The sequence below is a fragment of the Trichechus manatus genome, unplaced genomic scaffold, assembly GCF_000243295.1.
Source record: "Trichechus manatus latirostris isolate Lorelei unplaced genomic scaffold, TriManLat1.0 scaffold00055, whole genome shotgun sequence".
In the NCBI taxonomy this organism is placed as follows: domain Eukaryota; kingdom Metazoa; phylum Chordata; class Mammalia; order Sirenia; family Trichechidae; genus Trichechus; species Trichechus manatus.
Window position 1 is genome coordinate 10741768 of NW_004443991.1, and position 25596 is coordinate 10767363.

General features: G+C 38.8%; 1 protein-coding gene across 13 annotated transcripts in view; it reads left to right on the forward strand.

Annotated features, from left to right (window-relative positions):
- BBX (BBX high mobility group box domain containing) overlaps positions 1-25596 on the forward strand; it is a 348585-nt gene that overhangs the window by 303531 nt on the left and 19458 nt on the right. For 11 of the 13 annotated variants that reach the window (XM_023732891.1, XM_023732886.1, XM_023732885.1 and 8 more), the window contains 4 exons: positions 406-544; positions 5390-5538; positions 22959-23048; positions 24426-24485. In XM_023732891.1, the coding sequence (XP_023588659.1) occupies positions 406-544; positions 5390-5538; positions 22959-23048; positions 24426-24485 (438 nt within the window). The remainder of the gene's footprint in view (positions 1-405; positions 545-5389; positions 5539-22958; positions 23049-24425; positions 24486-25596) is intronic. The other 2 variants (XM_023732892.1, XM_023732894.1) reach the window with 1 other exon arrangement.

Sequence of the window (25596 nt, forward strand, 5' to 3'; positions counted from 1 at the left end):
TCAACAAGCCCTGGCTGAAGCTACTTGGTAGTACATAGTTCTCCAGGGATGTCGTTCCAGTAGGTCTTTGAGAAAGCAGAATTAATAGTGCCCCCCAGCAAAGAGCTGTCACACCTTTGGCTGATTCTCAAATGGAAAAGCTGACAGTAATAAGTCTGTCTCTAAAGTCACACAGTACCTGTTGGGTTATGACGAGACAGCTGATCTCAGAGGCTGTAAGTGAATTTTTTTGCATGTTCCATCATTGAATGGTCCAGCATGAATCACTTGTGGAAGACTCTGGAATAGTGACAGCTAGAGTCCTACAAATGAAGCCCAAGGGGTCAAGTTCACTTGGGAAGCAACTAAGTTGATTTCCCCTCAACCCAATAGACCAAGCACATCCGTTCTCTTGATTTTCTTTAGGAAAACGAAGCTCAGGAAAAGGAAACTCATCTGATCATGAAGGGTGTTGGAATGAAGAAAGTTGGACATTTAACCAGAGTGGGACCAGTGGGAGCAAAAAGTTCAAGAAGACTAAGACAAAGGAAGATTCTCTCCTTGGGTAAGTGCCTGTGAGCTATACTGCACAGACCCCAAATGTGATAGAATTTTCAAGATAAATATAAGTCACTGCTTATTTTTTGAGTATTCATTTAACACTACATTAAGAACACTAGGGAATGCACAAATCAAGTGTATCACATGATTCCTCCTGTTAACCCAGTTGTGTGGGAGAAAATATCATTCACAGTTTAGGTATAGTGGAAAATATGTAGACCTTAGCCTTAGGCCCGAGTCTGAATCAAGGTTCACTACGTATTAGTGGCATGACATTGTAACTTGTTTAAAATCTCCAAGATGCATTTTCCCATCTGAAGCTGAGGATGAATGTTATATAAATTGTTGACATCTTGCCCATTTTACATACTGTATATACTTAATATTTCTAAATGTATGTACATATGTTTATAGGATAATATGACAACTGAAGAGTGTGTAGAAAATAAAATTATGCCTTTATCTCTATCCTTATTTTGTTTAAATCTTATCAGTTGCTCCAAGATAAATAATGTTGGGTTGAATATTCTCTCAGCATGGAGCTGAATTAATATATTGAAACGCAGTAGTCAGCAATGGCATACATTAGGATAAAATCAGTAAGAATTATTTCGTTTTTAATATTATGCCAAAGACTCATAATAGCAATCTTAATATAAAGCGTTTTCTTAGTAAGCTAGGAGGTCCGATACTTTACATTGTTGAGGAAAGTATCTGCATATTCAGTTATACTGTTTTGGAAATCCTTTGAAATTTCTCATTAGCCCAATTTGAAAAGAATACATTGAATAGAAATAAGTACATTTTATATTCTCTATATTTTTTCGTGTGTTTAAAAGTATGCAGATTTTATGCATTGGGTGTATTGTGTTTGGTTTATTCATAAATATTTCCATGTCTGTTTATAGAATAATAGAATTTTTTTCCCTTGGAAGTTACAGTGCTTTCAAGTCTGTTTAATTCTAAAGCTCTAGGTTATCACAGAGTGAGAGGGTAGAAATTATTTCTCATGATGATGATTCCTTGAGATTATTTATATTCTGATGATATAATTTTATATCTTTCCTTCTCCCTAGTATTTTGAAAAATCCAAAATAGTTCTGATAGTTTTGCTTACATTATGCGTAAACAGTGACATGAAAATCCTCACATTTGTCATGTCAAATCACACTTTCAAATGCAGAATTTCCTAAAAAGGAACTCTTGAGCATCTGAGCCAATACTCTGTGTCTTCTAGAAGAACTGCCAATGCCGTATAGGTCTCCACATCAAGAGAGTGGCAGGTCCCTCTGCAGACAACATGGATTCCAGGGGAAGACCGCAGGCGTTAAGGCTTCTGTCTTAGTTATCTAGTGCTGCTGTCTATAACAGAAATACCACAAGTGGATGGCTTGGAAAAATAGAAGTTTATTCTTTCACAGTTTAGGAGGCTAGAAGTCTGAATTCAGGGCACCAGCTCCTGGGGAAGGCTTTCTGTCTGTCGGTTCTAGGGGAAGGTCCTTGTCAATCAGTCTTCCCCGGTCTAAGAGCTTTTCAGTGCAGGGACCTCAAGTCCAAAGGATGCACTCCATTCCCGGTGCTTCTTTCTTGGTGGTATGAGGTCCCTCTCCTCTCTGCTTGCTACTCTCTTTTATATCTCAAGAGAGATTGACTCAAGATACAGCCTAATCCTCTAGATTGAGTCCTGCCTCATTAACATCATAGAGGTTAGGATTTACAACACATAGGAAAATCATATCAGATCACAAAATGGTGGACAATCACACAATACTAGGAATCATGGCCTAGCAAGTTGGCACACATTTTTGGGGACACAGTTCAATCCATAACAGCTTCCCAACAGAAAGTTTCCCACCACTTCATTAGGAACTGTAGAAGTTGTGAGAGAGAGGTTTTTCACCAGCCTTTTTTGAGGAACAAGAAAAGTAAAACAAGCTGTTTCTGAAAAGAGTTTGGTGTATGAGTTGGGTTTGTTTGTATTTTTTGTTTCTGAGGAAGCCACATGTATGTAACTGAGATAGTGTACTTTTGCATAGGCTTAAATCAACAGTAAACCTCAGGGATCTACCCCCCTACCCTTTTTAAATAGTGGCCTAGCTATTGGGTTTGCCTTGTTTAGAAGAAAACAACATAGTGCCTGAGCATTGAGAAATTCCAATTCCTGTCAGTCTTCTCTGAGATTTCTAGATGAGCATTTTAAACCTTTTTATTTCAGAAAATGTGCTACCTGTCTGGTTAACTGTAGCCAAGAAAAACTCACCCAGTATTGGCGGTTATAATTGTACAGACCTCTTCACGAAAAATGGAAACCCTGGTGGTGTAGTGGTTAAGAGCTACAGCTGTTAACCAAAAGGTTGGCAGTTCAAATCCACCAGGCGCTCCTTGGAAACTCTATGGGGCAGTTATACTCTGTCCTATAGGGTAGCTGAGTCAGAATTGACTCGATGGCAACTGTCTATCCAAGAAAAAGATAGATTATTCTTCTCATTCCCTTTTAAGGACATAAAAACATATACCAAAGAACCTAAACAGTTATATCTTGCATTTTAATATGTTTCTTTTGGGTATTCAGACTATATTCATAACTTAGAGATAGCTTTCTGAGCGTATCTGATTAGCATCAGCTAGTACCTGATTTTCCATCAGTATAAACATTTTCTTTAACTGAATGAGAAAAGAAGGTTTTATTAAGTAAGGAGCATTCCTCACATACCACTTCTGCCACCCCTCCCACCACCTACCCCTGCTGCTTTAATAGAACTCAGTGATGGGCCTTTTCTGTTGATGGTGCTGATGGTCCACAGCTCTTGCACATACCTCCAAAACCAGGAACAGCTTTAGGTAGAAATATGTCAAGATGTCCCTTAGCTAGCAGCTTGACACATTAGCTTCCTATAAGTCAGCAGACAAAGCTGTTCACCTCTTCCCATTTCACCCTCCATTTTCCATCTACCAAGCATAGTGATTCTTCTGCAGCTACTCCATCTGCCTGGGTTGCCTCTTAGTTAATAAGTTTCACTAAGTGAAAGCCAGCAGCCAGCCTAGGATCCAGCAGGCGAGCCGCCATTGTTGTGTGGGAGCCATAGAGACCATCAGAACAACCCCAAGGATTTCCCAGCTTTGATGGTGGCATTTCTGAAGTCATCTGTAGTTTGACATAAAGCAGTGCTGCCTCTCTGCCAACGTGCTCATTGAAAACTGACTTTGCTTTGCTCATTCAATGTTTTATCCTCATCCAGGTCAGCCATCCAGAATTTTTTTTCTAATACTCAAAAATTCTCTTTGCATTCTGTTCGTGTCTATGTGTTTTTTAATCAAATACTAGCCACTAGTCTTCTTTTAAATCTGATCCTACAAAATAGCCAAGCTACATGTGTCTGAGCTTGCCAGTATATACATAGATATGAATCTCTAGTGTGAGCCACTGTCTAAATAGCCAGTGCTTTGTGCTGTGCTTTAGGAAGAATTCCCATACCAGTGGAGAGAATTGCCAGTTCTCCACATCAAAAATATTCTGTTCTCCAACGATGAAGCCGTGAAACATCTTATAACATAGAGGAAGCTGGAGGTCATTATGCTGAGTGAATTTAGTCAGTCACAGAAGGACAAATATTGTATAAGACTACTAGTATAAGAGCTCGAGAAAAGGTTTAAACACAGAAAACATTCTTTGATGGTTACAAGGGTGGGGACGGAGGTTGAGGGTTATTTACTAACTAGATAAGAATTATCTTAGGTGAAGGGAAGGACAGCACACACTACAGGAGAAGTCAGCACAACTGGACTAAACCAAAGCTAAGAAGTTTCCTGAATACAATCAAACACTTTGAGGGGCAGAGTAGCAGGGGTAAGGGTCTGGGGACCAAGCTTTCAGGGGTCATCTAGGTCAGCTGGCATAACAAAGCTTATTAAGAAAATGTTCTACATCCTACTTTGGTGAGTGGTGTCTGGGGTCTTAAAAGCTTGCAAGCGGCCATCTAAGATGCATCAGTTGGTCCCAATCACCTGGAGTAAAGGAGACTGAAAAACACCAAAGACACAAGGAAAGTATTAGGCCAAGAGACAGAAAGGGCCACATAAACCAGAGACTTCATCAGCCTGAGACCAGAAGAAGTAGATGGTGCCCAGCTACCACCAATGACCGCCCTGACAGGGAACACAACAAAGAGTCCCCGATGGCGCAGCAGAAAGGTGGGGTGCAGAACTCAAATTCTAGTAAGGAGACCAGACTTAATGGTCTGACTGAGACTGGAGGAACCCCGGAAAGCACGGCCCCTGGATTCTGTATTAGCCCAGAACTAAAACAGTTTCCGAGGCCAACTCTTCAGACAGGGATTGGACTGGACTGTGGGACATAAAGTGATACTCATGAGGAGTGTGCCTCTTAGCTCAAGTAGATACAAGAGACTAAACAGGCAGCTTCTGTCCGGAGGTGAGATGGGAAGGCAGAGAGGGTTAGGAGCTGGTTGAACAGACGTGGAGAATCAGGTAGAAAGGAAGAGTGTGCTGTTACAGTATGGGGGAAGCAATTAGAGTCACATAATAATGTACATATAAATTTTTGTATGGGAAAAATTTTTTAAAAAAACTGTTCTCCACAGTGTACTTTTCTAAGGCAATATCATAACCTCTCATGTGGGTTTACTAAGAAAACTATGTTGGTAAAGCTTCTGAAGCGTTTTCTGAAAAGATGTGTTGTTGTTATTGTTTTTTTCTCGTTGCACAGAATTGACAGTGTTCTAATTCTAAGGGACACTGTTATCAAATAGTGTATCTTAAAATATATCTTGTATCACTTTCTGTTGAAATATTTATATCATGTGCTGATTGATTTTTCCCCTTTTATTAGCTCAACAAAGCTGGATGAAGAATTTGAAAAAAAGTCCAACAGCCTCCCTCAATATAGTCCTGTTACATTTGACCGGAAATATGTTCCAGTCCCAAGAAAAAAGAAGAAGACTGGGAATATGTCCTCAGAACCAGCTAAAACCAGCAAAGGTTAGATGTGTATTATAACTTCCTGCAGTGTGGGTGGAATCTTAACTGAACCCTTCACTAAATTTCTGCAGTTCTCTTTAGATATGTAATTGGAATTAGAATTGAGGCAGTAGTGAGTTAGGATTTCAGGTTGCTTTCCACAATTTGCTCGGTCCCTGACTCCCTTCTCTCTCCCTTCCCACTTTCCTTCACAATTCCCCTCAACCTCTGTCCTTTGGCATTCCGGCCTGTACATTTGCACTCAGTGTTGTAGCCAAGCTTTTTCTAAAGTGTTACACGTGGTCTTCAACTTTCTGCCCCTCAGAATTCTAATTTGGAGTGCCGACCTTTTCTTGAGCAGAAAGTGCTGGCAGATTCCAGTTCTTCTGTTTTCTATGTCTGCAACAGGCTGGACTGTGGGACTGTGAAGTAGTTCTCTTTGCCTAATAAGCAGACTCCATTCTTTACTGACAGCGTGGATAAATGAAAATACAACTCCTCAGACTACTCCAACAATATTTTTTATTGGTTTTGTTAAATTTAGAAGAATGATTTGTTTAGCATATTTATGTTCAAGAATATCAGCTTCTCCCTTTTGTATATCAGGAAAGCTTTTAAAATTATCAGCGTGACTTGGGTGAATCTCAGCCTTCATCACGGGCAATACTGCAATCCAAAGGGAGGTTTTGAAGAGTATTGGGATATTTTCAGTGGTCGCAACAACTGGGGCCACTGTTGACTTTTATGGGGCAAGAGCCAGGATGCTAAACATTCTGCCCTGCTCAGGATGGTCAAACACAATGAAGGATTTTCCTACTCAGATGACAGTATTTCTCCCACTGAGAAAAAAAGTCTTCTGATTTAACATGAGGTGGGCCTAAAGGTTGGTGGGGAAAATGTACCTCTAGTTTTCCACACGGATGTGAAAGGCTTCATTGAGTTAGCTCTCCTGTAAGGACAGGGAGTAGAGAGATGAAGAACTGATATGACAGAGCTTTTGTTGCTTTCGGGATACAATTCTGAGCAGGATTTTATAGAAGAGTTCTTGTAATTATCTGACAAAAGTGGCTGCCAGTCGCCTACTTTACATCAAATCAGATTAATTCCTTTCTTTTGTGTATTTTTGATGGATAGATGCGTAGAGGATGAATGGATATTTCGCTTTTCTGTCTATTTCTATATATATACATATTTCTTTAAATCTTTCTAGATTGTAGCAGTCTTGGGTAATGATCAGAGATGAATATTAATGAGGATATACAATTTCATGGATTGAGGGAATATTTAAGATATAGGGACTGGAGCCCTGGTGGTGCAGTAGTTAAGAGCTCAGCTGCTAACCAAGAAAAGGTCGACAGTTTGAATCCACCATCTCCTCCTTGGAAACCCTATGGGGCAGTTCTCTGTCCTACAGGGTCGCTATGAGTCCGGAATCCACTTGACAGCAGCAGGTTTGGTTTGGTTTTTGGACTGTGGAAAATTAGGATTTCTTCTCTAAAGAAACCTAAGCCTTTCTCTCTCGAGACCTACAAACCCCTTTGTGCACTGAAACTCACATAACAGAGGAGAGTCACTTTGAGATCTGTATCTCAAAACAGAACTGGAAGGCTAAAGAGAAGACACTCTTCCTGATTAAAGGCAGGGATGTACATACAGCCATTTTAGAAATAGCTCCACTCTCCTCTGTGGTTAATAAACGCAAGTCTAGTGAATAAAGAACTAAACAAGAAATGTTGTTGTATCACCAAGTTTGTTCATCTGAGAACATAAAATAGGATTGTTTTGAGATCTTCCAAGATAAGTAGGAAAGAAATAAAGTAGACTTGTTGACAGGTAGGTAGCTGAGCACAATAATGTATTACCAAATGAAATGACAGTCTTTGTGCCCTAGAGATATTTAGGAGTAGGCAGAGTATAGTCCATGAGCCCAAAGATGTCCGGCAGCTTGTGCTCCCGTAATTCTTAGGTTTAAAGTTGCTGATAACTACCTGACAAGCTAATAAAATGGAACTTGATTGATGTACAGAATGTGTTCTCTTTTTCGACTCCTTGTAGTTTGAGACATTGGGTTTAGAGTTACGAAGTTGGCCAGATTATCTGTCAGGGAATGTTAACAATAGATTTATGTTTGTAAAGCTATAAAGCCCTGAAGTTAGGATCTATTTTCGTGAGACCTTCTCTTGGGTCTTAGTTGTCTGTTATATGATTTTCCTCTCCCAGCTGAGTTTAACAGTATTTCTTTTAATGTGAAAAAGCTTTTGGGGGGTTTGGATTATATTTCATACAGTAGTACCATCTTAACTCTCCTGTTATGCCTCTCGAGCCACAAAGTCATTGGTTCTTATACAGTCTGTCAGTATTTCCATGTAAGGGAAGTCTTCCCAGACTTTAGATTCTGCATTCCAACTCATAGGGCAAGATGCAATTAAAATAAAGCAGAAATTAAATAATATAGCCTGTATTTATTAGAAAACTAAAAAAATAGTCTTTATGACTGATTGTAATTTGGCATTAGCAGCACCAGTGTACTAGCCTACGAGTTGTTAATGAAATTATCATACCAGCTGTGCTGTAATTGCCTGATCTTTAGGGGATAGAGGAGATTGTTTTCTTAGACTCTAGACCCTTTGCGCCTTTGCATAATGAATCATTCAAAGCAGACATCGAGTATGAGATCATTAGTTCATTAGTACAAGAGCATGTGTTCATAAGAAACCTTATTTTTCCTCCAGCAATTTACCATTTGTTTATATTTTATTTTCTCCTATTTTTAATGATCATTCAGTATTCTTTTTTTTTTTTTTTTCCCTGTGCCATACTGGATTCCTCTTTAGATACTTCAGGTTATGTAAAATATATAGTTCTTCTGAAATGTAATACCTAGAAGAAATGATTGTATATGTACCTATACAATTATATGTATCAGAATCGTAGTGCTTGCTTAGGATTACGCCTCTACCTTCTCAACAAACTCCTTGGCTTGTATCTGTGTTTCCAAGTCAACTCTTCCTCTTTCTACTTGTTTATCACCTGCCTCTGCCAGTCCTTTCTGTGTATATAATGGGTCTTGTCAGAAACTACAATGAAAGAGATGAAAATAACTGTAAATGCCACCTTCTTTGAGCTGGGCTTGGGCTGTGTTATAGTGGGGCCAGAGCATAATGGTTTAGGAATAAAATTCCTCTTGGCTTCCAAGAACAAGTGGTCTGGTAAATTATAATCCGTGTAACTCACAGTGCGATTCAGCTAAAGCACCCCGTTCTTAAAGTACTTCCTGGGTTATCTCTCAGTTATTTGTATATATTTAAAATGAAAACTTTATGTCTAAATTTAATTGTAACTACTTAAAAGATTTGTTTTGACACATTATCTTGAATAAACTTTTAATGTATGAAATGCTGTTTATAAAAGAATCAGAAGTCAGAGTTCTTTGCAAAATAGTAATTTTCAAACAAAGGAGGGGTCATAGGAGAAAAACAGATTGGGTTCAATTTAGAGTATTTAAATCATGCCCCGTCTTTGCCCTGGACTTCCCTTTTCCTTTATGTCTTCTGTTTCTTCTCACTGTTCCTTGGCCCATTGCCAGTTATACTCTTGGACTTTCTCTTTTTTTTTTTCATTCATGTTTTATTATTGAAATTTCAGATGGATTAAGAATAAAAAATCACAGTGGTAATAGAAGAAGCAGGCTTATAAAGTAAAGATTGAAGACAGAATTTCCTGTTTGGTATAAAGCCAGCCTGGGGATGCTTTCAGTCCTAGAGAACTGACATCTGATGATTGCTAGGCCAGTCTTTCCTATCAGGACGCTATGACTTCCAGATTGGGCAGTACTCTGTATCCTGCCCCATAACTCTTTAATTGTGAGTCTTCATTGCCACCAAACTTTTTCAGGAACATGGTGACAACATGTCTGCAGATACGAAAGGTACTAATTCTGAGTTTTTTAACAAGGCATGTGTTCCAAGCACAATGAGGTGGCCTGCCCCCTTAATGAATCTTACTTGTGGCTGATTGACTTGGAGAACATATCCACATCAGCAGATCCACATGCCCAGCAAGCAGCCAGTATCACTGTACTGTTGATTGTCACACTGAGATTCATTGTTTCATTGTTTACTCATTACTTGTGTGTCCATTACAAAAATGACGCCCTAGCCATAGAACAAAACCCCTGCTCATTTTGTAACTTGAAAACTTGGAACTATAGAATGTTGGCATAAGACACTACCGTAAGAGCTATGCCTGTCATTCATTTCCAATAGCCGTTTTAAAGAGCACTAACCAGATGCCATCGAGCTGATTCCAACTAATGGCAACCCCATGTGTATCACACTAGAACTCTACTCCACAGAGTTTTCAATGGCTAATTTTTTATTTATTTATTTTTTAAATTTTTTTATTGTACTTCAGGTGAAGGTTTACAGAACAAATAGATTCTCATGGAACAGTAGTACACATATTGTTTTATGACATTGGTTAACAACCCCACGACATGCCAACCCTCTCCTTCTCGACCTTTTTTTTTTTGGTGAAAGTATACATAGCCAAAGATACACCATTTCAAAAATTTCTACATGCACAGTTCAGTGACATCAACTATGCTCTTACAATTGTGCTGCTATTCTTACTTTAGATGAAGGTTTACAGAACAAAATAGTTTCTCATTAAGCCGTTAGTACACATGTTGCACTATGACAATGGTTAACAACCTCACAGCACATTAACACTATCCTTACTCAAACTTGGGTTCCCTATCATCAGCTTTCCTGTCCCCTTCTGCCTTCTAGTCCTTGTCCCTGGACTGCTGTGCCTCATTAGTCCCATTTGGTTTTATGGGGCCGTCCACTCCCCGGCTGAACAGTGAACCTCGGAAGTGACTTCACCACTGAGCTGAAAGGGTGTCTGGGGGCCATACTCTTGGGGTTTCTCCAGTCTCCTTTAGGCCAGTAAATCTGATCTTTTTTTGTTCTACATCCTTCTTCAGCTCTGTCCATCAATGGCTAATTTTTTAGAAGTAGATTGGCAGGTCTTTCTTCTGAGGCTTCACTGGGTAAACTCAAACCTCCAACCATTTGTACCACCCAAGGACTCTTCTAAAGAGCAAGGTTGCTTATTTCACTTTGCCTGCTGATCTATCAAAATTATTATACCAGGTTAACACTGAAAATGGCTTGTGTGTAACTACAGCTTCTCACACACAAGAGACCCATTTTTTAGGAAACCATGAACAACATTAATGTTTTAGAAAGATTATTGTTAATGTCTCTGTGGCACCCGTCTTATCCTCTGAGCTTGTGGTTTGTCTCTGCTGTTTTCTACCCGGCTGTGAAATTGGGACGCAGTGGATACTGATACCTTGAAAATACAGGCCATTCTGCCCAAAAAATTAAGCGGGGACCGTGTCAGTAATAACCAACATAAGGCTAATTTCCAAACTGTGAAGATAATTCATATTCCCACTTTCCCACTTCATCATCCTGACACTACCCACCCACATGGCACTTTCTCTTTGACATTCACCACCTAGAGTTGGGTCTCCCCAAGTTAGGACTGTTCTTCCAGCCCCTTCCAAATAGGCAAACTTCATTGTCTCTGCTGGCTGTCACTGCCCCCTGAGGGTTCGATAATTCACTAGAATAACTCAGAGAACTCACTGAGACTACATGTACTTACAGTTACCCACTTATTATAACCAGAAAGCATACACACGAAGAGATGCGTCAGACAAGGTCTGGGAAAGATCACGACAGGAGACTTCCATTGTCCCCAGGAGCATGCCACGCTCTCCCATGCATGGATGTTCTTTCCACTCGTCCCCCCAACAACAACAACAACAACAACAAAAAATCCCATTGCCATTGAGTCGATTCCAATTCATAGCAATCCTCTAGGACAGAGTAGAACTGCCCCATCGGGTTTCCATGGAGCAGCTGGTGGATTTGAACTGCTTACCTTTTGGTTAGCGCTGAGCTCTTAACCACTGCACCACCAGGGCTCCTTCCGCTCCAAGAAGCCCAAAAACAGAACTCCAAGGTCTAGCATCTCTTTGTCATTGGGGCCTCAATGAATGTGCATGACTAGGGCTTTAATGCATAGTTATGATTGATCTAGTGAGTGAATATGCATGCTTGATTGTACCGTACTGCCCCTTCCCTTTCTGAGGTTTGTTGACAGGGTGGGATTGAGGTCTCCCAACTCATTTACACATGTTTAAGTGTTGCCTGGCTATTTTAGAAGACAAAGTACATCTTGATTGCTGGGGAAATTCCAAGGGTTATTTTCAGAAACCAGAGGCAAAAGGCCAAATCTAGTTCATTGTGCCTCAGGGACCTAAGCCAATCTATATGCCAGCAATGAGTGATTTTGTCCTAAGGAAGCTGAGGTTGATGCAAAGACTCTGAAGATGTTTGGTAGGAAAAGAGGTGAGAAGGAAGCTTGAGATGTAGAGTGAAAGACAGTTGCCGATTTTTTGTTTTCTGAATGATTCCATCTAACCCCCTTTTCTCTGCTTTCCACATTCTTTCTTCTTTTCCTTTCACGGACTCTTCTATATTAGTATGATAATTAAGGCAAAAGACACTATTATATTTGCTATTTGTAACAACTTTTGACTTTGTTTCCTTTAGACAAAATATCAGACTTACATATCATACTGGTGGACAGAAGTCAAATTGTTCACTTTTTGACTGTAAAATTGTTGCATTTCAGTGACTGAAATTAGATTGTATCTATTACTCTTTCTTTTCAAGTTTGTAACTTTTTTATCTGAAGTTATCATTTACTTAGATTTATTTTATAGCTACAGTTTTGTGGGCTAGAAGGAAGTTTAAAAATGTTGTCTGTTAATGGAGAATAAATTTACAAAAGCTCTTCTATCTACAAAATTACTCTGGATGTTCTTTTTTCATGTTTAAATTGATACACTCTATCCTTAGCTTTGTCCTTAGTTAAATTGTACTTGTTAGATTTCTGAATGTGATTGGGTATGAAAAGATGTGTCCTTTTCTTTCCTAACCCATTCCATACATCAAATGTGTGTTCTATGAACCACATCTTTATGCCTTTGTCCTTATACACAGTAATGAATACACAAATCACTCTCCCTATGAGCCAGTATCTTATTACTATGAAATTATTTTCCTACAGTTAAATCACTAGGATCCTTAGATCCTGAGAAGTCTTAAAATTACTTTTCTGTTTTCTTCTACCTCCATTTTCCATGATTTCCCATGTATCAATCATTCAGGTATATCAGCCTGTAGTTCCCTCAGTTGTATAAAATACATATGAGGCAGTGACTGCAAATGGATTGTAGCGAACACCTGTAATATTAGTGCATTATGTGCACATGATACATTTTCTTTGTACTTGGTAAATTTATTTTCTTTTATCTTATTACTCATCTTTTCCCAAAGAAGCAAACAAGGAAGCATTTTCTAATTCCGTTTCAAACTACCACCAGTTAATTGGCTACTCACAGCAGAGCCCATCATAGTTTTTTTGCTGTTGGTTATTTGGAGGAATGCCTTGGTGTAGTCATCAAAAAACACTTGTACAACTTTATGGTATCAGTAATAACAGCTACTACTTTCATTTCTTGAGCTCTAACTTTGTACCGGACGCCACTTTCTTTCCCCCGCCAGATTTCTAATTTTTTAAAATTGTGACCTAGTGAAAGTTTACAGAGCAAATTAGTTTCTCATTAAACAGTTAGTACACAAATTGTTTTGTAACATTGGTTGCCAACGCTGAAATGTTTCAGCACTCTCCCCTTCTCCATGCTGGGTTCCCTGCTTCCAGTCGTCCAGTTTTCCTGTCCCTTCCTGCCTTTTCATATTTGCTTTTGGGCTGGTGTGCCCATTAGTCTCATATACGTGATTGAACTATGAAGCATATCCCTCACGTGTGTTATTGTTAGCCCTATAGACCTGTCTAATCTTTGGCTGAAGGGTGACCCTCAGGAGTGACTTCAGTATTAAGTTAAAAGAGTATCCAGAGGCCATACTCTCAGGGTTTCTTCAGTCTCTGTCAGACCAGCAAGCTTGGTCTTTTGCTGGTCTTTTGTACCTGTGAATTTGAATTTTGTTCTACGTTTTTCTCACACTAGGCACTACTTTTTAAGAGCTTTATTTATTCATGCTAAAAAATATGTATTGCGAGCCAGTCATGTGTTAAGCACCATTCTAGGCGTTTAGAATATATCTGTAAATAAAAACCAAGAACCCTGCCACTGTGAAGGTTACACTATGATGTTGGGGCTAGACAATAAACAAGCCTAAACAGTAAGCAAAGTATATAATATGTTAGAAGGCTAGAAGTACTATGGGGAAGTAGAAGACTTGAACCACGCTATGAACCCACTAGACCTAACATCTATAAAACGCTGTACCCAACCATGGCAGAAAATACATTCTTCTCAAGTGCACATGGGACATTCTTCAGAATAAACCATATGCTTGGCCATTAAAAAATAAAAATAAATTAATTTAAAAGGATTGAAATAATACAGAGTATGTTCTCTAACCACAAAGAAATGAAATTAGAAATAACAAAGAAATTTAGGAAACTCACAAGTATATAGAAATTAAACAACACACTCTTAAATAAACAGTGGGTCAAAGAAGAAATCAAAAGAGAAATTAGAAAATGAATGAAAATGACAACCAATAAAACATACCCAAACATATGGTATATAGTTAAAGTAGTGCTGAGTAACAGGAAACATATAGGTGATGTGATTGTTAAGGTTGTGTGTCAACTTGCTGGGCGATGATTCTCGGTGGTTTCGCAGTTATGATTTAGTTTGGCAGTGGTCTAATGATATAATCACCTCCATGATGAGATCTGATATAATGTGATGACCTCCATGATGGGCTCTGCTGTGAGTAGCCAATCGGTTGAAAGGGAGTTTCCTTGAGGGTGTGGCCTGCATCCAATATTGGTGACTTTTGGACTTTTGTTTGCTCTGGTTCCTTAAGCTGATTCCTGTTCATCTGACCTTCGGTTCTTGGGACTTGAGCTAGCAGCTTACCTGCCGACCTTGGGTTGCGTCAGCCTCCACAGTCTGTGAGCTAGCGACCTGCCACCTTACCTGCTGATATTGGGATTTGTCGGCCTCCACAGCCTGTGAGCCAGAGGCCTGTTGTCTGATCTGCTGATCTTAGGTTTGCTGGCCCCTGCAGCTGCGTGAGTCAGGAGAAGCCTGTAGCTTGACCCACAGACTTGGGACTTATTAGCCTTTGTAACCACATGAGCCATTTCCTTGATAAAATCTCCCTTTCTCTCTGTCTCTCTTTCTCCCTTCCCTGCTCTGTATATAGACACTTCACTGGTTTTGCTTCTCTAGAGGATCCAACTTAGACAGCTGCAAATGCCTATATTAAGAAAGAAGAAGAGTCTTAAATCACTAGCCTAGCCTTATACCTTAAGTCACAGGAAAAGGAAGAGCAAATTAAACATAAAACAAGCATATGGAGAAAAATAATATAGATTAGAGTAAAAAATAACTGAATAAAGAATAGAAAAACAATAGAGAAAATCAGTGAAACCAAAAGCTGATCCTTTGAAAAGATCTACAAAATTGACAAACCTTTAGTTAAATTGATAAACAAAAAAAGTGAGCAGATTCAAATTACTAAAATCAGAAATGATAAAGGGAACATTATCAGTGACCTTACAGAAATGAAAAGATTATAAAAGAATACTATGCACATTTATATGCAACAAATTAGATAACCTAGATGAAAAGAACAAATTCCTAGAAATACACAAACTACCGAAACTGACTCAAGATGAAACAGACAATAAGAATAGACCTAGAACAAGTAAAGAGATTGAATCATCAATCAAAATGCTACCCACAGAAATAAAAGCCCAGGTCTGATGGCATTACTGCTGAATTTTACCAAACATTTAAATAAGAATATCTATTCTTCACAAACGATTCCAAAAAATAGAAGATGAGAAAGTACTTCCCAACCCATTCTCTGAGGCCAGTATTACCATAATATCAAAACCAGATAAGGATATCACAAGAAAATTACAGACCAGTATTTCTTAAGAGTATGGATGCAGAAATCCTCAACAAAATACTAGCAAGCCAAATCCAGCAACATATAGAAAGAATTACATACTATGACCAAGTGGAATTTACCCCAGGGATGCAAGGTTCGTTTAATATCCAAAAATCAATTAATATAATACACCATCTCAATAGAGTAAAAAAAAAAAAGATACGATCATCTCCATAGATGCAGAAAAAGCATTTTATAAAACTCAGCACCCTTTCATGATAAAACACTCAACAATGAATAGGAGGGAATAGATGAGAACTTCCTCAGTCAGATACAGGGCAGCTATGAAAATCCCACACTCACATGATACTGAAAGCTTTCCTCCTAAAGATCAGGAACAGGACAAGGATGTCTCACCACTTTTGTTTAACACTGTACTAAAGGTACTAGCCAGGGCAATTAGACAAGAAAAGAAATAAAAGACGTCTGCATTTGAAAGGAAGAAGTAAAACTTTCTATTCGCAGATGACATGAGCTTGTGTATTTAAAATCCTAAGGAATCCACTTTAAAAAAAAATTAGTAGTACTAATGAGTTCAGCAAAGATATAAGATCAATCAGTTGTATTCTTATACACGTTCAATGAACGATCCAAAAATGAATTTTAGAAAATCCATTTATAATAACATCAAAAAGAATATGTAGGAATAAATATAATAAGTGCAACACATACTCTGAAATCTGTAAAACATTGAAAAAATTAAAGAAGATCTAAACAAGTGGGAAAATATCTGATATTCATGGATCAGAAGACTTAATATTATTAAGATGGCAATATTTCCCAAGTTGATCCACAGATTCAATGCAATCTCTATCAGAATCCCAGCTGACTTCTTGTAGAGATTGACAAGGTGATTCTTAAATTCATATGGAATTTCAAGAAGCCCCAAATAGCCAAAATAGTCTTGAAAAAGAAGAACGAAGTGGGTGGACTTACACTTCCTAATTTCAAAACTTACTACAAAGCAACAGTAATCAAGACAGTGTGGTACTGGCATAAGAACTGACCTATAGATCAATGGAATAGAATGGAGAGTCCAGAAATAAACCCATGTGTTTATCCACCACCACCACCCATTGCCGTCAAGTTGATTCCGACTCATAACTGTCCCATAGGGTTTCCAAGGCTGTAAGTCTTTACAGAAGCAGACTGCCACTGCCACGTCTTTCTTCTGCAGAGCCACTGGTGGACTCGAACCACTGACCTTTTGGTTAGCAGATGAGTGCTTAACCACTATGCCACCAGGGCTCCTTCATGTTCTTGTAGTCCCCTTATTTTTTACGAGAGTGCCAAGATCATTTAATAGGGAAAGAATAGTCTTTTCAACAAATGGTGCTAAGACACTAGATATTCACATGCAAAAGAATGAAGTTGGACCCATACAGTATTAACTCAAAATGATTAAAAACCTAAATGTGAAAGCTAAAACTATAAAACTCTTTGAAGAAAACATAGGGGTAAATCTTCATGACCTTGGGATTGGGCCATGGATTCTTAGGACACCAAAAGCATGAACAGCAGAAGAAAATTTGGTTGATTCTGCTTTGTCAAAATTATAAACTTTTGTATTTCAAAGGACACTAATAACAAAGTGAAAAGACAACTCATAGAATGGGAGAAAATATTTGCAAATTACATATCTAATAAGGGACTTTCATGTAGAATACATAAAGAACTCTTAACAACTCAGGAATAAAAAAGACAACCCAAATAAAAAATTGGAAAAGGACCTGAATAGACATTTCTCCAAAGATATACAAATGGCCAGTAGGCACATGAAAACATGCTTGACTTCATTAGTTATCAGGGAAATACAAGTCAGAACCACAAAGAAATAGATGCCACTTCATACCCACTAGAATGGCTAAGATCAAACATCAGATAATAAGTGTTGATGAAGATGTAGAAAACCAGGAACCCTCATATACTGCTGGTGGGATGTAAAATGGTACAGCCACTTTTGAAAAACAGTATGGCAGTTCCCCAGACAGTTAAACATAGAATTATCATATGACCCAGCTATTCACTCCTACGTATATATCTAAGAGTATTGAACACTTACATACACTCAAAGACTTGTTCACATCTCAGCAGAGAGAGACTGAAAGCATTCCGCCTGAGAATGGGAACAAGACAAGGATGCCCTTTATCACCACTCCTATGTAACATTGTGCTGGAAGTCCTAGCTAGAGCAACAAGACAGGCAAAAGAAATAAAGGACAGCCAGATTGGAAAGTAAGAAGTAAAACTATCCCTATTCACAGATGATATGATACTATACATAGAGAACCCCAAAGATTTCACAAGAAAACTACTAGAACTAATAGATTCAGCAGAGTAGCAGGATACAAGATCAACATACAAAAATCAGTTGGCTTCTTATACACTGGCACAGAGAACTTCAAAAACGTCATCAGGAAAACAATGCCATTTTATCTTTTTAGGAGCTATTATAAACACTATAGTATTTATAATTGTGTAGATAAAATACTTAGGAATAAATCTCACCAGGGATGTAAAAGACCTATACAAAGAAAACTACACAACACTATTGCAAGAAACCAAGAGACCTGCATAAATGGAAAAACATAACCATACTCATGGATGGAAAGACTCATCATTGTGAAAATGTCAGTTCTACCCACAGTGACCTTCAGGTATAACGCAATCTCGATCCAAATACCAAAAGCATTCTTTATAAGGAAATGGAAAAACTAATCACCAACTTTATATGGAAAGGAAACAGGCCCCTGGATAAACAAAGCATTATTGAAGAAAAAGAACAAAGTAGAAAGCCTAACACTACCTGATCTCAGAAGCTACTATACAGCCATGTAGTCAGAACAGCCTGCTACTGGTACAAGGACAGACACATAGACCAATGGAATGGAATCGAGAACCCAGACGTAAATCCATCCACGTATGGTCAGTTGATCTTTGACAAGGGACCAAAGTCCATTAAATGGAGGGAAGGACAGTCTTTTTAACAAATATTGCTGGCAAAACTGAATTCCACCTGTAAAAAAATGAAACAGGACTCATACCTCACATCATACACAAAAACTAACTCAAAATGGATCAGAGACCTAAATATAAAACCTAAAATGATAAAGATCATGGAAGAAAAAATTGGGACAACACTAGGGGCCCTAATATATGGCATAAATTCAAACCATAACTAACAATGCACAAACACCAGAAGATAAACTAGATAACTGGGACCTCTTAAAAAGTAAACACTTACACTCTTCAAAAGACTTCACCAAAACAGTAAAAAGAGAACCTACAAACTGGGAAAAAAAAGTTGTCTATGACATATCCGACAAGGATCTAATCTCTAAAATATGTAGAATACTTCGGCACCTCAACAACAGAAAGACAAATAATCCAGTTAAAAAATGGACAAAGGTTATGAACAGACCACTAAAGAAGACATTCAGGTGGCTAACTGACATATGAGGAAATGCTCGTGATCACTAGCCATTAGAGAAATGCAGATTCAAACTGCGACATACCATCTCACCCCAATATTACTGACATTAATCAAGAAGATAACAAATGTTGGAGAGGTTGCAGGGAGATTGGAACTCTTATGCACTACTGGTGGGAATGTAAAATGGTACAGCCACTGTGGAGAATGATATTGGAACCTCCTTAAAAGCTAGAAATAGAAATACCATATGATCCAGTAATCCCACTCCTAGGAATATATTCTAGAGAAATAAGAGCCATCACACGAATAGACATATGCACACCCATGTTCATTGCAGCATTATTCACAATAGCAAAAACATGGAAACAACCAAAATGCCTGTCAACAGATGAATGGATAAACAAACTCGTACATGTACACAGTGGAATACTATGGAACAATAAAGAACAGTGATGAATCTGCAAAACATCTCACAACATGGATGAATCTGGAGGGCATTTTACTGAGTGAAATAAGTCAATCATAAAAGGACAAATATTGTATGAGACGACTATTACAAAAACTCGATGGTTACCAGGGAGGGGAGGTGTGGGGAGGAGAAATCTTTAACTAGATAGTGGACAACTATTTACTTTGGTGAAGGGAAAAACAACACACAATATAGGGGAGTCGGCACAAGTTGACGAAGGCAAAGTCGTAGAAGCTTCTAGACACATCCAAACTACCTTGAGGGACCAAGTTACTGGGGCTGAGGACTGGGGACCATGGTCTCAGGGGTCACGTAGGTCAATTGACATAACATAGTTCATAAAGAAAATGTTCTACATTCTATTTTGGTCTGGGGTCTTAAAAGCTTGCGACTGGCCATCTAAGATTCTTCTGTTGGACCCATCCTGTCCATAACAAAGGAGAATAAAGAAAAGCAAAGACACAAGAAAATAATTAGTCCAAAGTACTAATGGACCACATGAGCCACAGCCTCTACTAGCCTGAGCCCAGAAGAACTAGATTGTGCCTGGCTACTACCACTGACCACTCTGACAGGTATCACAATAGATGGTCCTGGACACAGCAGGAGAAGAATGTAGAACAAAATTCAGATTCACAAAGATCAGCCTGACAGAGACTGAAGGAACCCCCAAGACTGTGGACCCTGGACACCCTGCTAACTCAGAACCGATACCACTCCCAAAGTCCATCTTTCAGCCGAAGACTAGACAGGCCTGTAAAACAAACAGTAACATCCATGAGGAAGGTGCTTCTTAGTGCAGTCAAGTATACAGGGCCAAATGGGCAACATCTGCCCAAAAGCAAAGATGAGAAGGCAGGAATGGACAGGAAAACTGGATGAATGGACAGAGGGAACCTGGGATGGAAAGGGAGATAGTGCTGACACATGGCGGGGATTGCAGCCAGTGTCACAAAACAATTTGTGTATACACTTTTGAATGAGAAACTGTATATATGCATTTTATAATTAAATTGCGAACATGTATAACAAGTTATCATGCACGTGGAAAAGCAAGTTTAACTATTCACCAAAAAAATAGTTTGCATGCTTAAAATATATATTTTAAACAAGAAAAAAACCTCGATGTTAAGCAATAAAGAAAATGTAATGATAGTGTTAAGAAAAAAACAAAACCTGTTCACAGTTGTTTATAACAGCATTATTCATAATAACCAAAATGTAGGAACAACTCAAATATCCATCAGCTGATGAATGGATGAACAAAATGTGGTATAGCCATACAACGGAATAATATTTGTCCATAAAAAGGGAATGAAGTACTGATAACCTATTACAGCATAGATGAGCTTGAAAACATGCCACCGAGTGAAAGAAACTAGTCACAGAAGACCACGTTGTTTGATTCTATTTATATGAAATGTCAAGAACAGACAAATCAATAGAGATAGAAAGTAAATCGGTGATTGCTTAGAGATGAAGTCACTGAGGGGAGAGGGGAATGATAGCCGAAGAGTAGAATTTTTTTTGAGATAATAAAGATGTTCTAAAATTGACTATGGTGATAGTTGCACATATCTGTGAATATAGTAAAAACTATTGAATTGTACACTTTAAATGGGTGACTTGTATGTGCATTATATCTAAAAAGAAAAGCTGTTAAAAAAAATCATTTTAAAAAGAGAAACGAGAATCACAAGTGATTGGTGTGGGGGGTAGATCGAAGTTTGACAGGGTAGTCAGGAGATAGCCCAGCAAGCCTTGATGGCTGTGCAGAAGTTAGCCATTGAGTATGCTGGGGAAGAGCCTTTTGTAGGCAGCAGTTAGAGCTTGTGCCAAGGTCCTAAAGCAAGAATGAGCATGCCTGTGCTGGGGACAGCCAGGAGGTAGTGCAGCTGAAGAGGACGAAGAAGGGAGGGGTAGAGAAAAGAGGCTCTGAATCACTTAGATCCTTTTAAGATTCCTAAGATCAAAGACTTTTTAGAATATGTGGAATAGAGAGAGGTCTGGCTAATGAGTCATCAGTCTGTAACGTGTGGCTAGAGAAATCACCAGAGGTCTGAGAGTAGGTAGAGAACAGGACAATGACCAAGCCCAGAGCATTCCAAAATGAAGGGAGAAGGGAGAAGAGGAGGAAGCAGAGGAGATGGAGGGAGAAGGATTAGTGGGGCAGGAGAGAAAACAAGGAAAGGTGACATCCTAGAAGCCAAGTGAAGAAGCTGTTCAAGGTGGTGGGTGTGGACGGCGTGCTCAGGTGTGTCAGATGTTACTGACAGCCCAGTAGAATGGGGACTGAGAGCTGAGGATTGGCCTTCATGGTAGGTGGGTCATTGCTGACCCTGAAAAGAACAGAGTGGCGGGGCAGAAGCCAGGCCAGAGGGAGTTTACAACAATGGAAGGAGAGAAATTGAAGACAGTGAGTGTAGCCAACACTTCAGATGAGAAGTTTTGCTTCAGGGGTAACAAAGAAATGGGACAGTTAACTGATGTGGCAGAAGTTTGGTCAAAGGAAGCGTTTTTTTTTTTCAGTTGGGAGAAATAACATTTGTATACTGACAGGAATGGTGCAGTAGAGAGGGAGAAATGATGAAGTTAAGCATGGAAATATAGCTAGTTCACCTCTGACAGAAAGGCAGAGCGTGCGAGTGCAGTTGCTGGTAGATGGGTAGATATGGCAATAGCAGCTTATGAAAGTACTAACTTTTTAATCCTCACATCAGCCCTGTGAGTCAGATATTATTATCCCCACTTACAGGTGAGGAAACAGAAAAGTTATATAAAATGATTAAGTCAGGAGTATCAGCTAAGTCTAAAAAGCAACCAGTGTTTGGAAAATCATCACTATTGGTATCTCTGATGGGTAATTGAAAAATCTTAATTCTTTTTATTTATCTGAGAAAACTAAGGTAGAATCTGAGACTTCTTACCCCAGAAAAACATTATTTTTTTTTTGCAAATATTTAAAAATCATTTTTTCTTCCTAGAATATGCTCAGAAAAGACCAGAAATCTACCTAATGTTATAGTAGGCCAAACTTTGTCGTCCTTGTGAAAATCATTTTCTTAGGAGCAATGAAATACATATGTCATCCTTCATGGTATTTAGGAATCTTCAAAGTCAAATCTTTGCTCGATTACAGACTAAAGCCACTCTGCTGTTACCGGCTGTAGTCTGTCTCTTAAAAGCCATCAGCTACCATTTTAGTACTCAACTAAAGTCTGCAGTTTCTGCTTAGGGAGTCCCAGCCCTAATGGAGGTTTCCACCCAACACATTCCTAAGACAGTTTCACTAAAGAAGGATGCTGAGCGCTATTTAGTTAGATAAATGAAGATGCAAGATGTTTCTTGCAAGTCAATTTACTTATTCTGCAGGTGGGAGGAAGGTGTGATTGTTTAGAAACACACAGTATTGTTTTCTAAAACATTGTGAATTAAGATATATTTATATTAATATTGTCTGTAGGTCCATTCCAGTCTCAGAAAAAGAACTTATTCCACAAAATTGTCAGCAAATATAAGCACAAAAAGGAGAAGCCTAATGTTCCAGAAAAAGGTATTGGTGCCTTCCATCCTCCATTAAGGTTTCTTGGCCACCTCCGTTGTGAATCCATCGTTGAGTAATGCTTCCTGCACCACCTGTGCCCCTTTACTCCCTTTGCTTGCTTCAGCGTCATCAGTTCCTGACGCAGGCATATTCATCATTCCTAGACTCTGCAACTAATTGCAAAGACAGATTTCCTTCACTTGGCACGCTAGTCAAAACTCCTATTTGTCTCTATTTTTAGAGTTCCATGTGAATCCTAAAATCCCTTCTGCTCGTCTATATTTGGTGCATTTTTTAAATTTAGTCTTCTTGAGCGCTTACCCACCTATTTCCTTTGACTGTTCGTTCTTCTTTTCCTCATGTTTCGCAGCCTTCATACCAGGACCACGCTTTCCCACCTCCTGAACACTCACCAGTTTCATGTTCTTGTGAAAGCCCCCTAATTTCTATACCTTCTCTGATGCTTGAGGATTCTTGTGGACCTTTTTCTTCACTCCTAAATTGTAACCTACCTCTTTTTTTCCCATCTAAATGCTTCATCATTTGCCAGACTCTTCTTCCCACCTCCTTCGGTCATGACTGTTATTCCAAAGGGCACTAGAGACTGAATGTACCCCACCCCTCCCCTCTACTCTGAGCTCTGCCTCACTGTTAGGATCTTGATGGGCCCTTGAACCTCATCAGGGCTCATCCTAAAATCTCTTTCTTCTCAAAGTTCAGGACTCCTTTCCTTTCACATGAAAAATAAGTCTTCCCATCTGGCTCAGTACAGCCACACATCCTGGAAGTTGGGCTTTCTTTAGCATCTCCCTGCATGTGTTGGTATTGTGACTACCATGAACTACTCATCTGATGCCCGTTTGCATCCTGCTTGCATGGCCAAATGTTTTGTGAATGAGGCTTTAAATGCAGCTATCTCCACGTGTAGACACATGTACCTGTGTGTTCCTGTGTGTGACCTTTGACTTAATTTTTATTTCATTTTTACTACTATTTCAAACTCTTTTGTTTGTATATTAATATTACTCTTTCTCTGGTTCCAGTGGAAGAACATGACTCTTTAGGTAAAAATGTCAGCTTTCATCCCCTTTTAACTGTTCTTCAAATTACCGTGATTAAAATTGCAAAAATTATCCAACAATATATTTCATAAAGGATGAATTTATTTTTAATCCATTTTCTGTACAGTCTCATTATCTTAGGTAGCAAATACAGTTTTGAGAATTAAATTGCTAAAATAAAATTTGGCTTGTTTGTGTGATAATGTTTTATGTTTTGTACATTTTGTTTAAGCTGTCTTGTATTTTGTCCTTTGTTTTTTAGTGTATGTGTTTATACTAGGAGTAGAGTTTCACTTTTCTTTTCCTTTTCTGTCATTGTTTTTAGGAAGTGGGGATAAATGGTCAAACAGGCAACTCTTCTTGGATGCCATTCACCCTACAGAAGGTAAAAGAAGCAGTATTCATTATATAATTCCAGGTAGTCTAACTATGTAGAAAAAGACATAATTCATATAGCTTAACCAATAGGATTAGACCTGCCTATCCATAATTAGGTTGTTTTTAAAAACAAAACTGTTATTTATTGGGCTCCTACTAAGAGTCAAGCAATGTGTCACGGGGGTTTAATTTGTTAAAGGGGATTTTGTATCCTTTGAACCACATTAAACAGAAATTAGAATTGTTCGTAGCTAAAAACGTACAGCATTGCAGTTCAGGTTGCAGGCAGATGCTTTTGGCATCAGAGTAGGGCATTATGGGTCTCTCCTGGTTGGCTGGACATAGGCAAGCCTGCAGAAGTGATTCCTGAGCTGAGCTTTCTCCCTAGCACACTCCCCATACCTCTAAAACCAAAACACCTGTTGCCATTGAGTCAATTGTGACTCATGGCAATCCCATGTGTTACAGAGTAGAACTACTCCAGAGGATTTTCTTGGCCATAATCTTTATGGAAGTAGATTGCCAAGACCTTGCCACTGGTTGGATTAGAACAGCCAGATTTGGGTTAGTAGCCAAGAGCGAACTATTTGCGCCACCCAGGGTCACCTTCCCCATATGTCTGCGTGTGTTAAAATAGAATGTCTGAGGCTTATGCATAGCCAAGGAAAAGTTCAATATTAGTTAGCAAAGTGGTAGGTCCTGGGTGTGTATTTCATTTCAGTCAGCAGTATTTATTGTGACTTCATCTAATTTCTGTTCAGTAGTGAACCCTTTAGGTAAATCCTAATTTCTTTGATGGTTTAGGGACCATCCCTCCCTTTTTCCCATTGGTTGCCTTTTTTCCACTGTAGCTCTTTTTAAAAGAGCTGATCGTTTTTTGTAGTCCTTCATTAGAAGTCACTTAATTTGAGAACTAGAAAGGATCTTAGAGATCATCCGGTCCAACTCCTCTGATTTACTGGTATCCGGAGAGGGGAACTTAATGACCAAGTCCATGTCTCTTGGCTCCCAATCCATTGCTCTGTTATTATATACTACCATTCCTTTACTGAAAAGGAGAAAAAAAATAAAATGCATACTTGGCCTAAGTCATTCATCAAAAATACTCACTTTAAAGA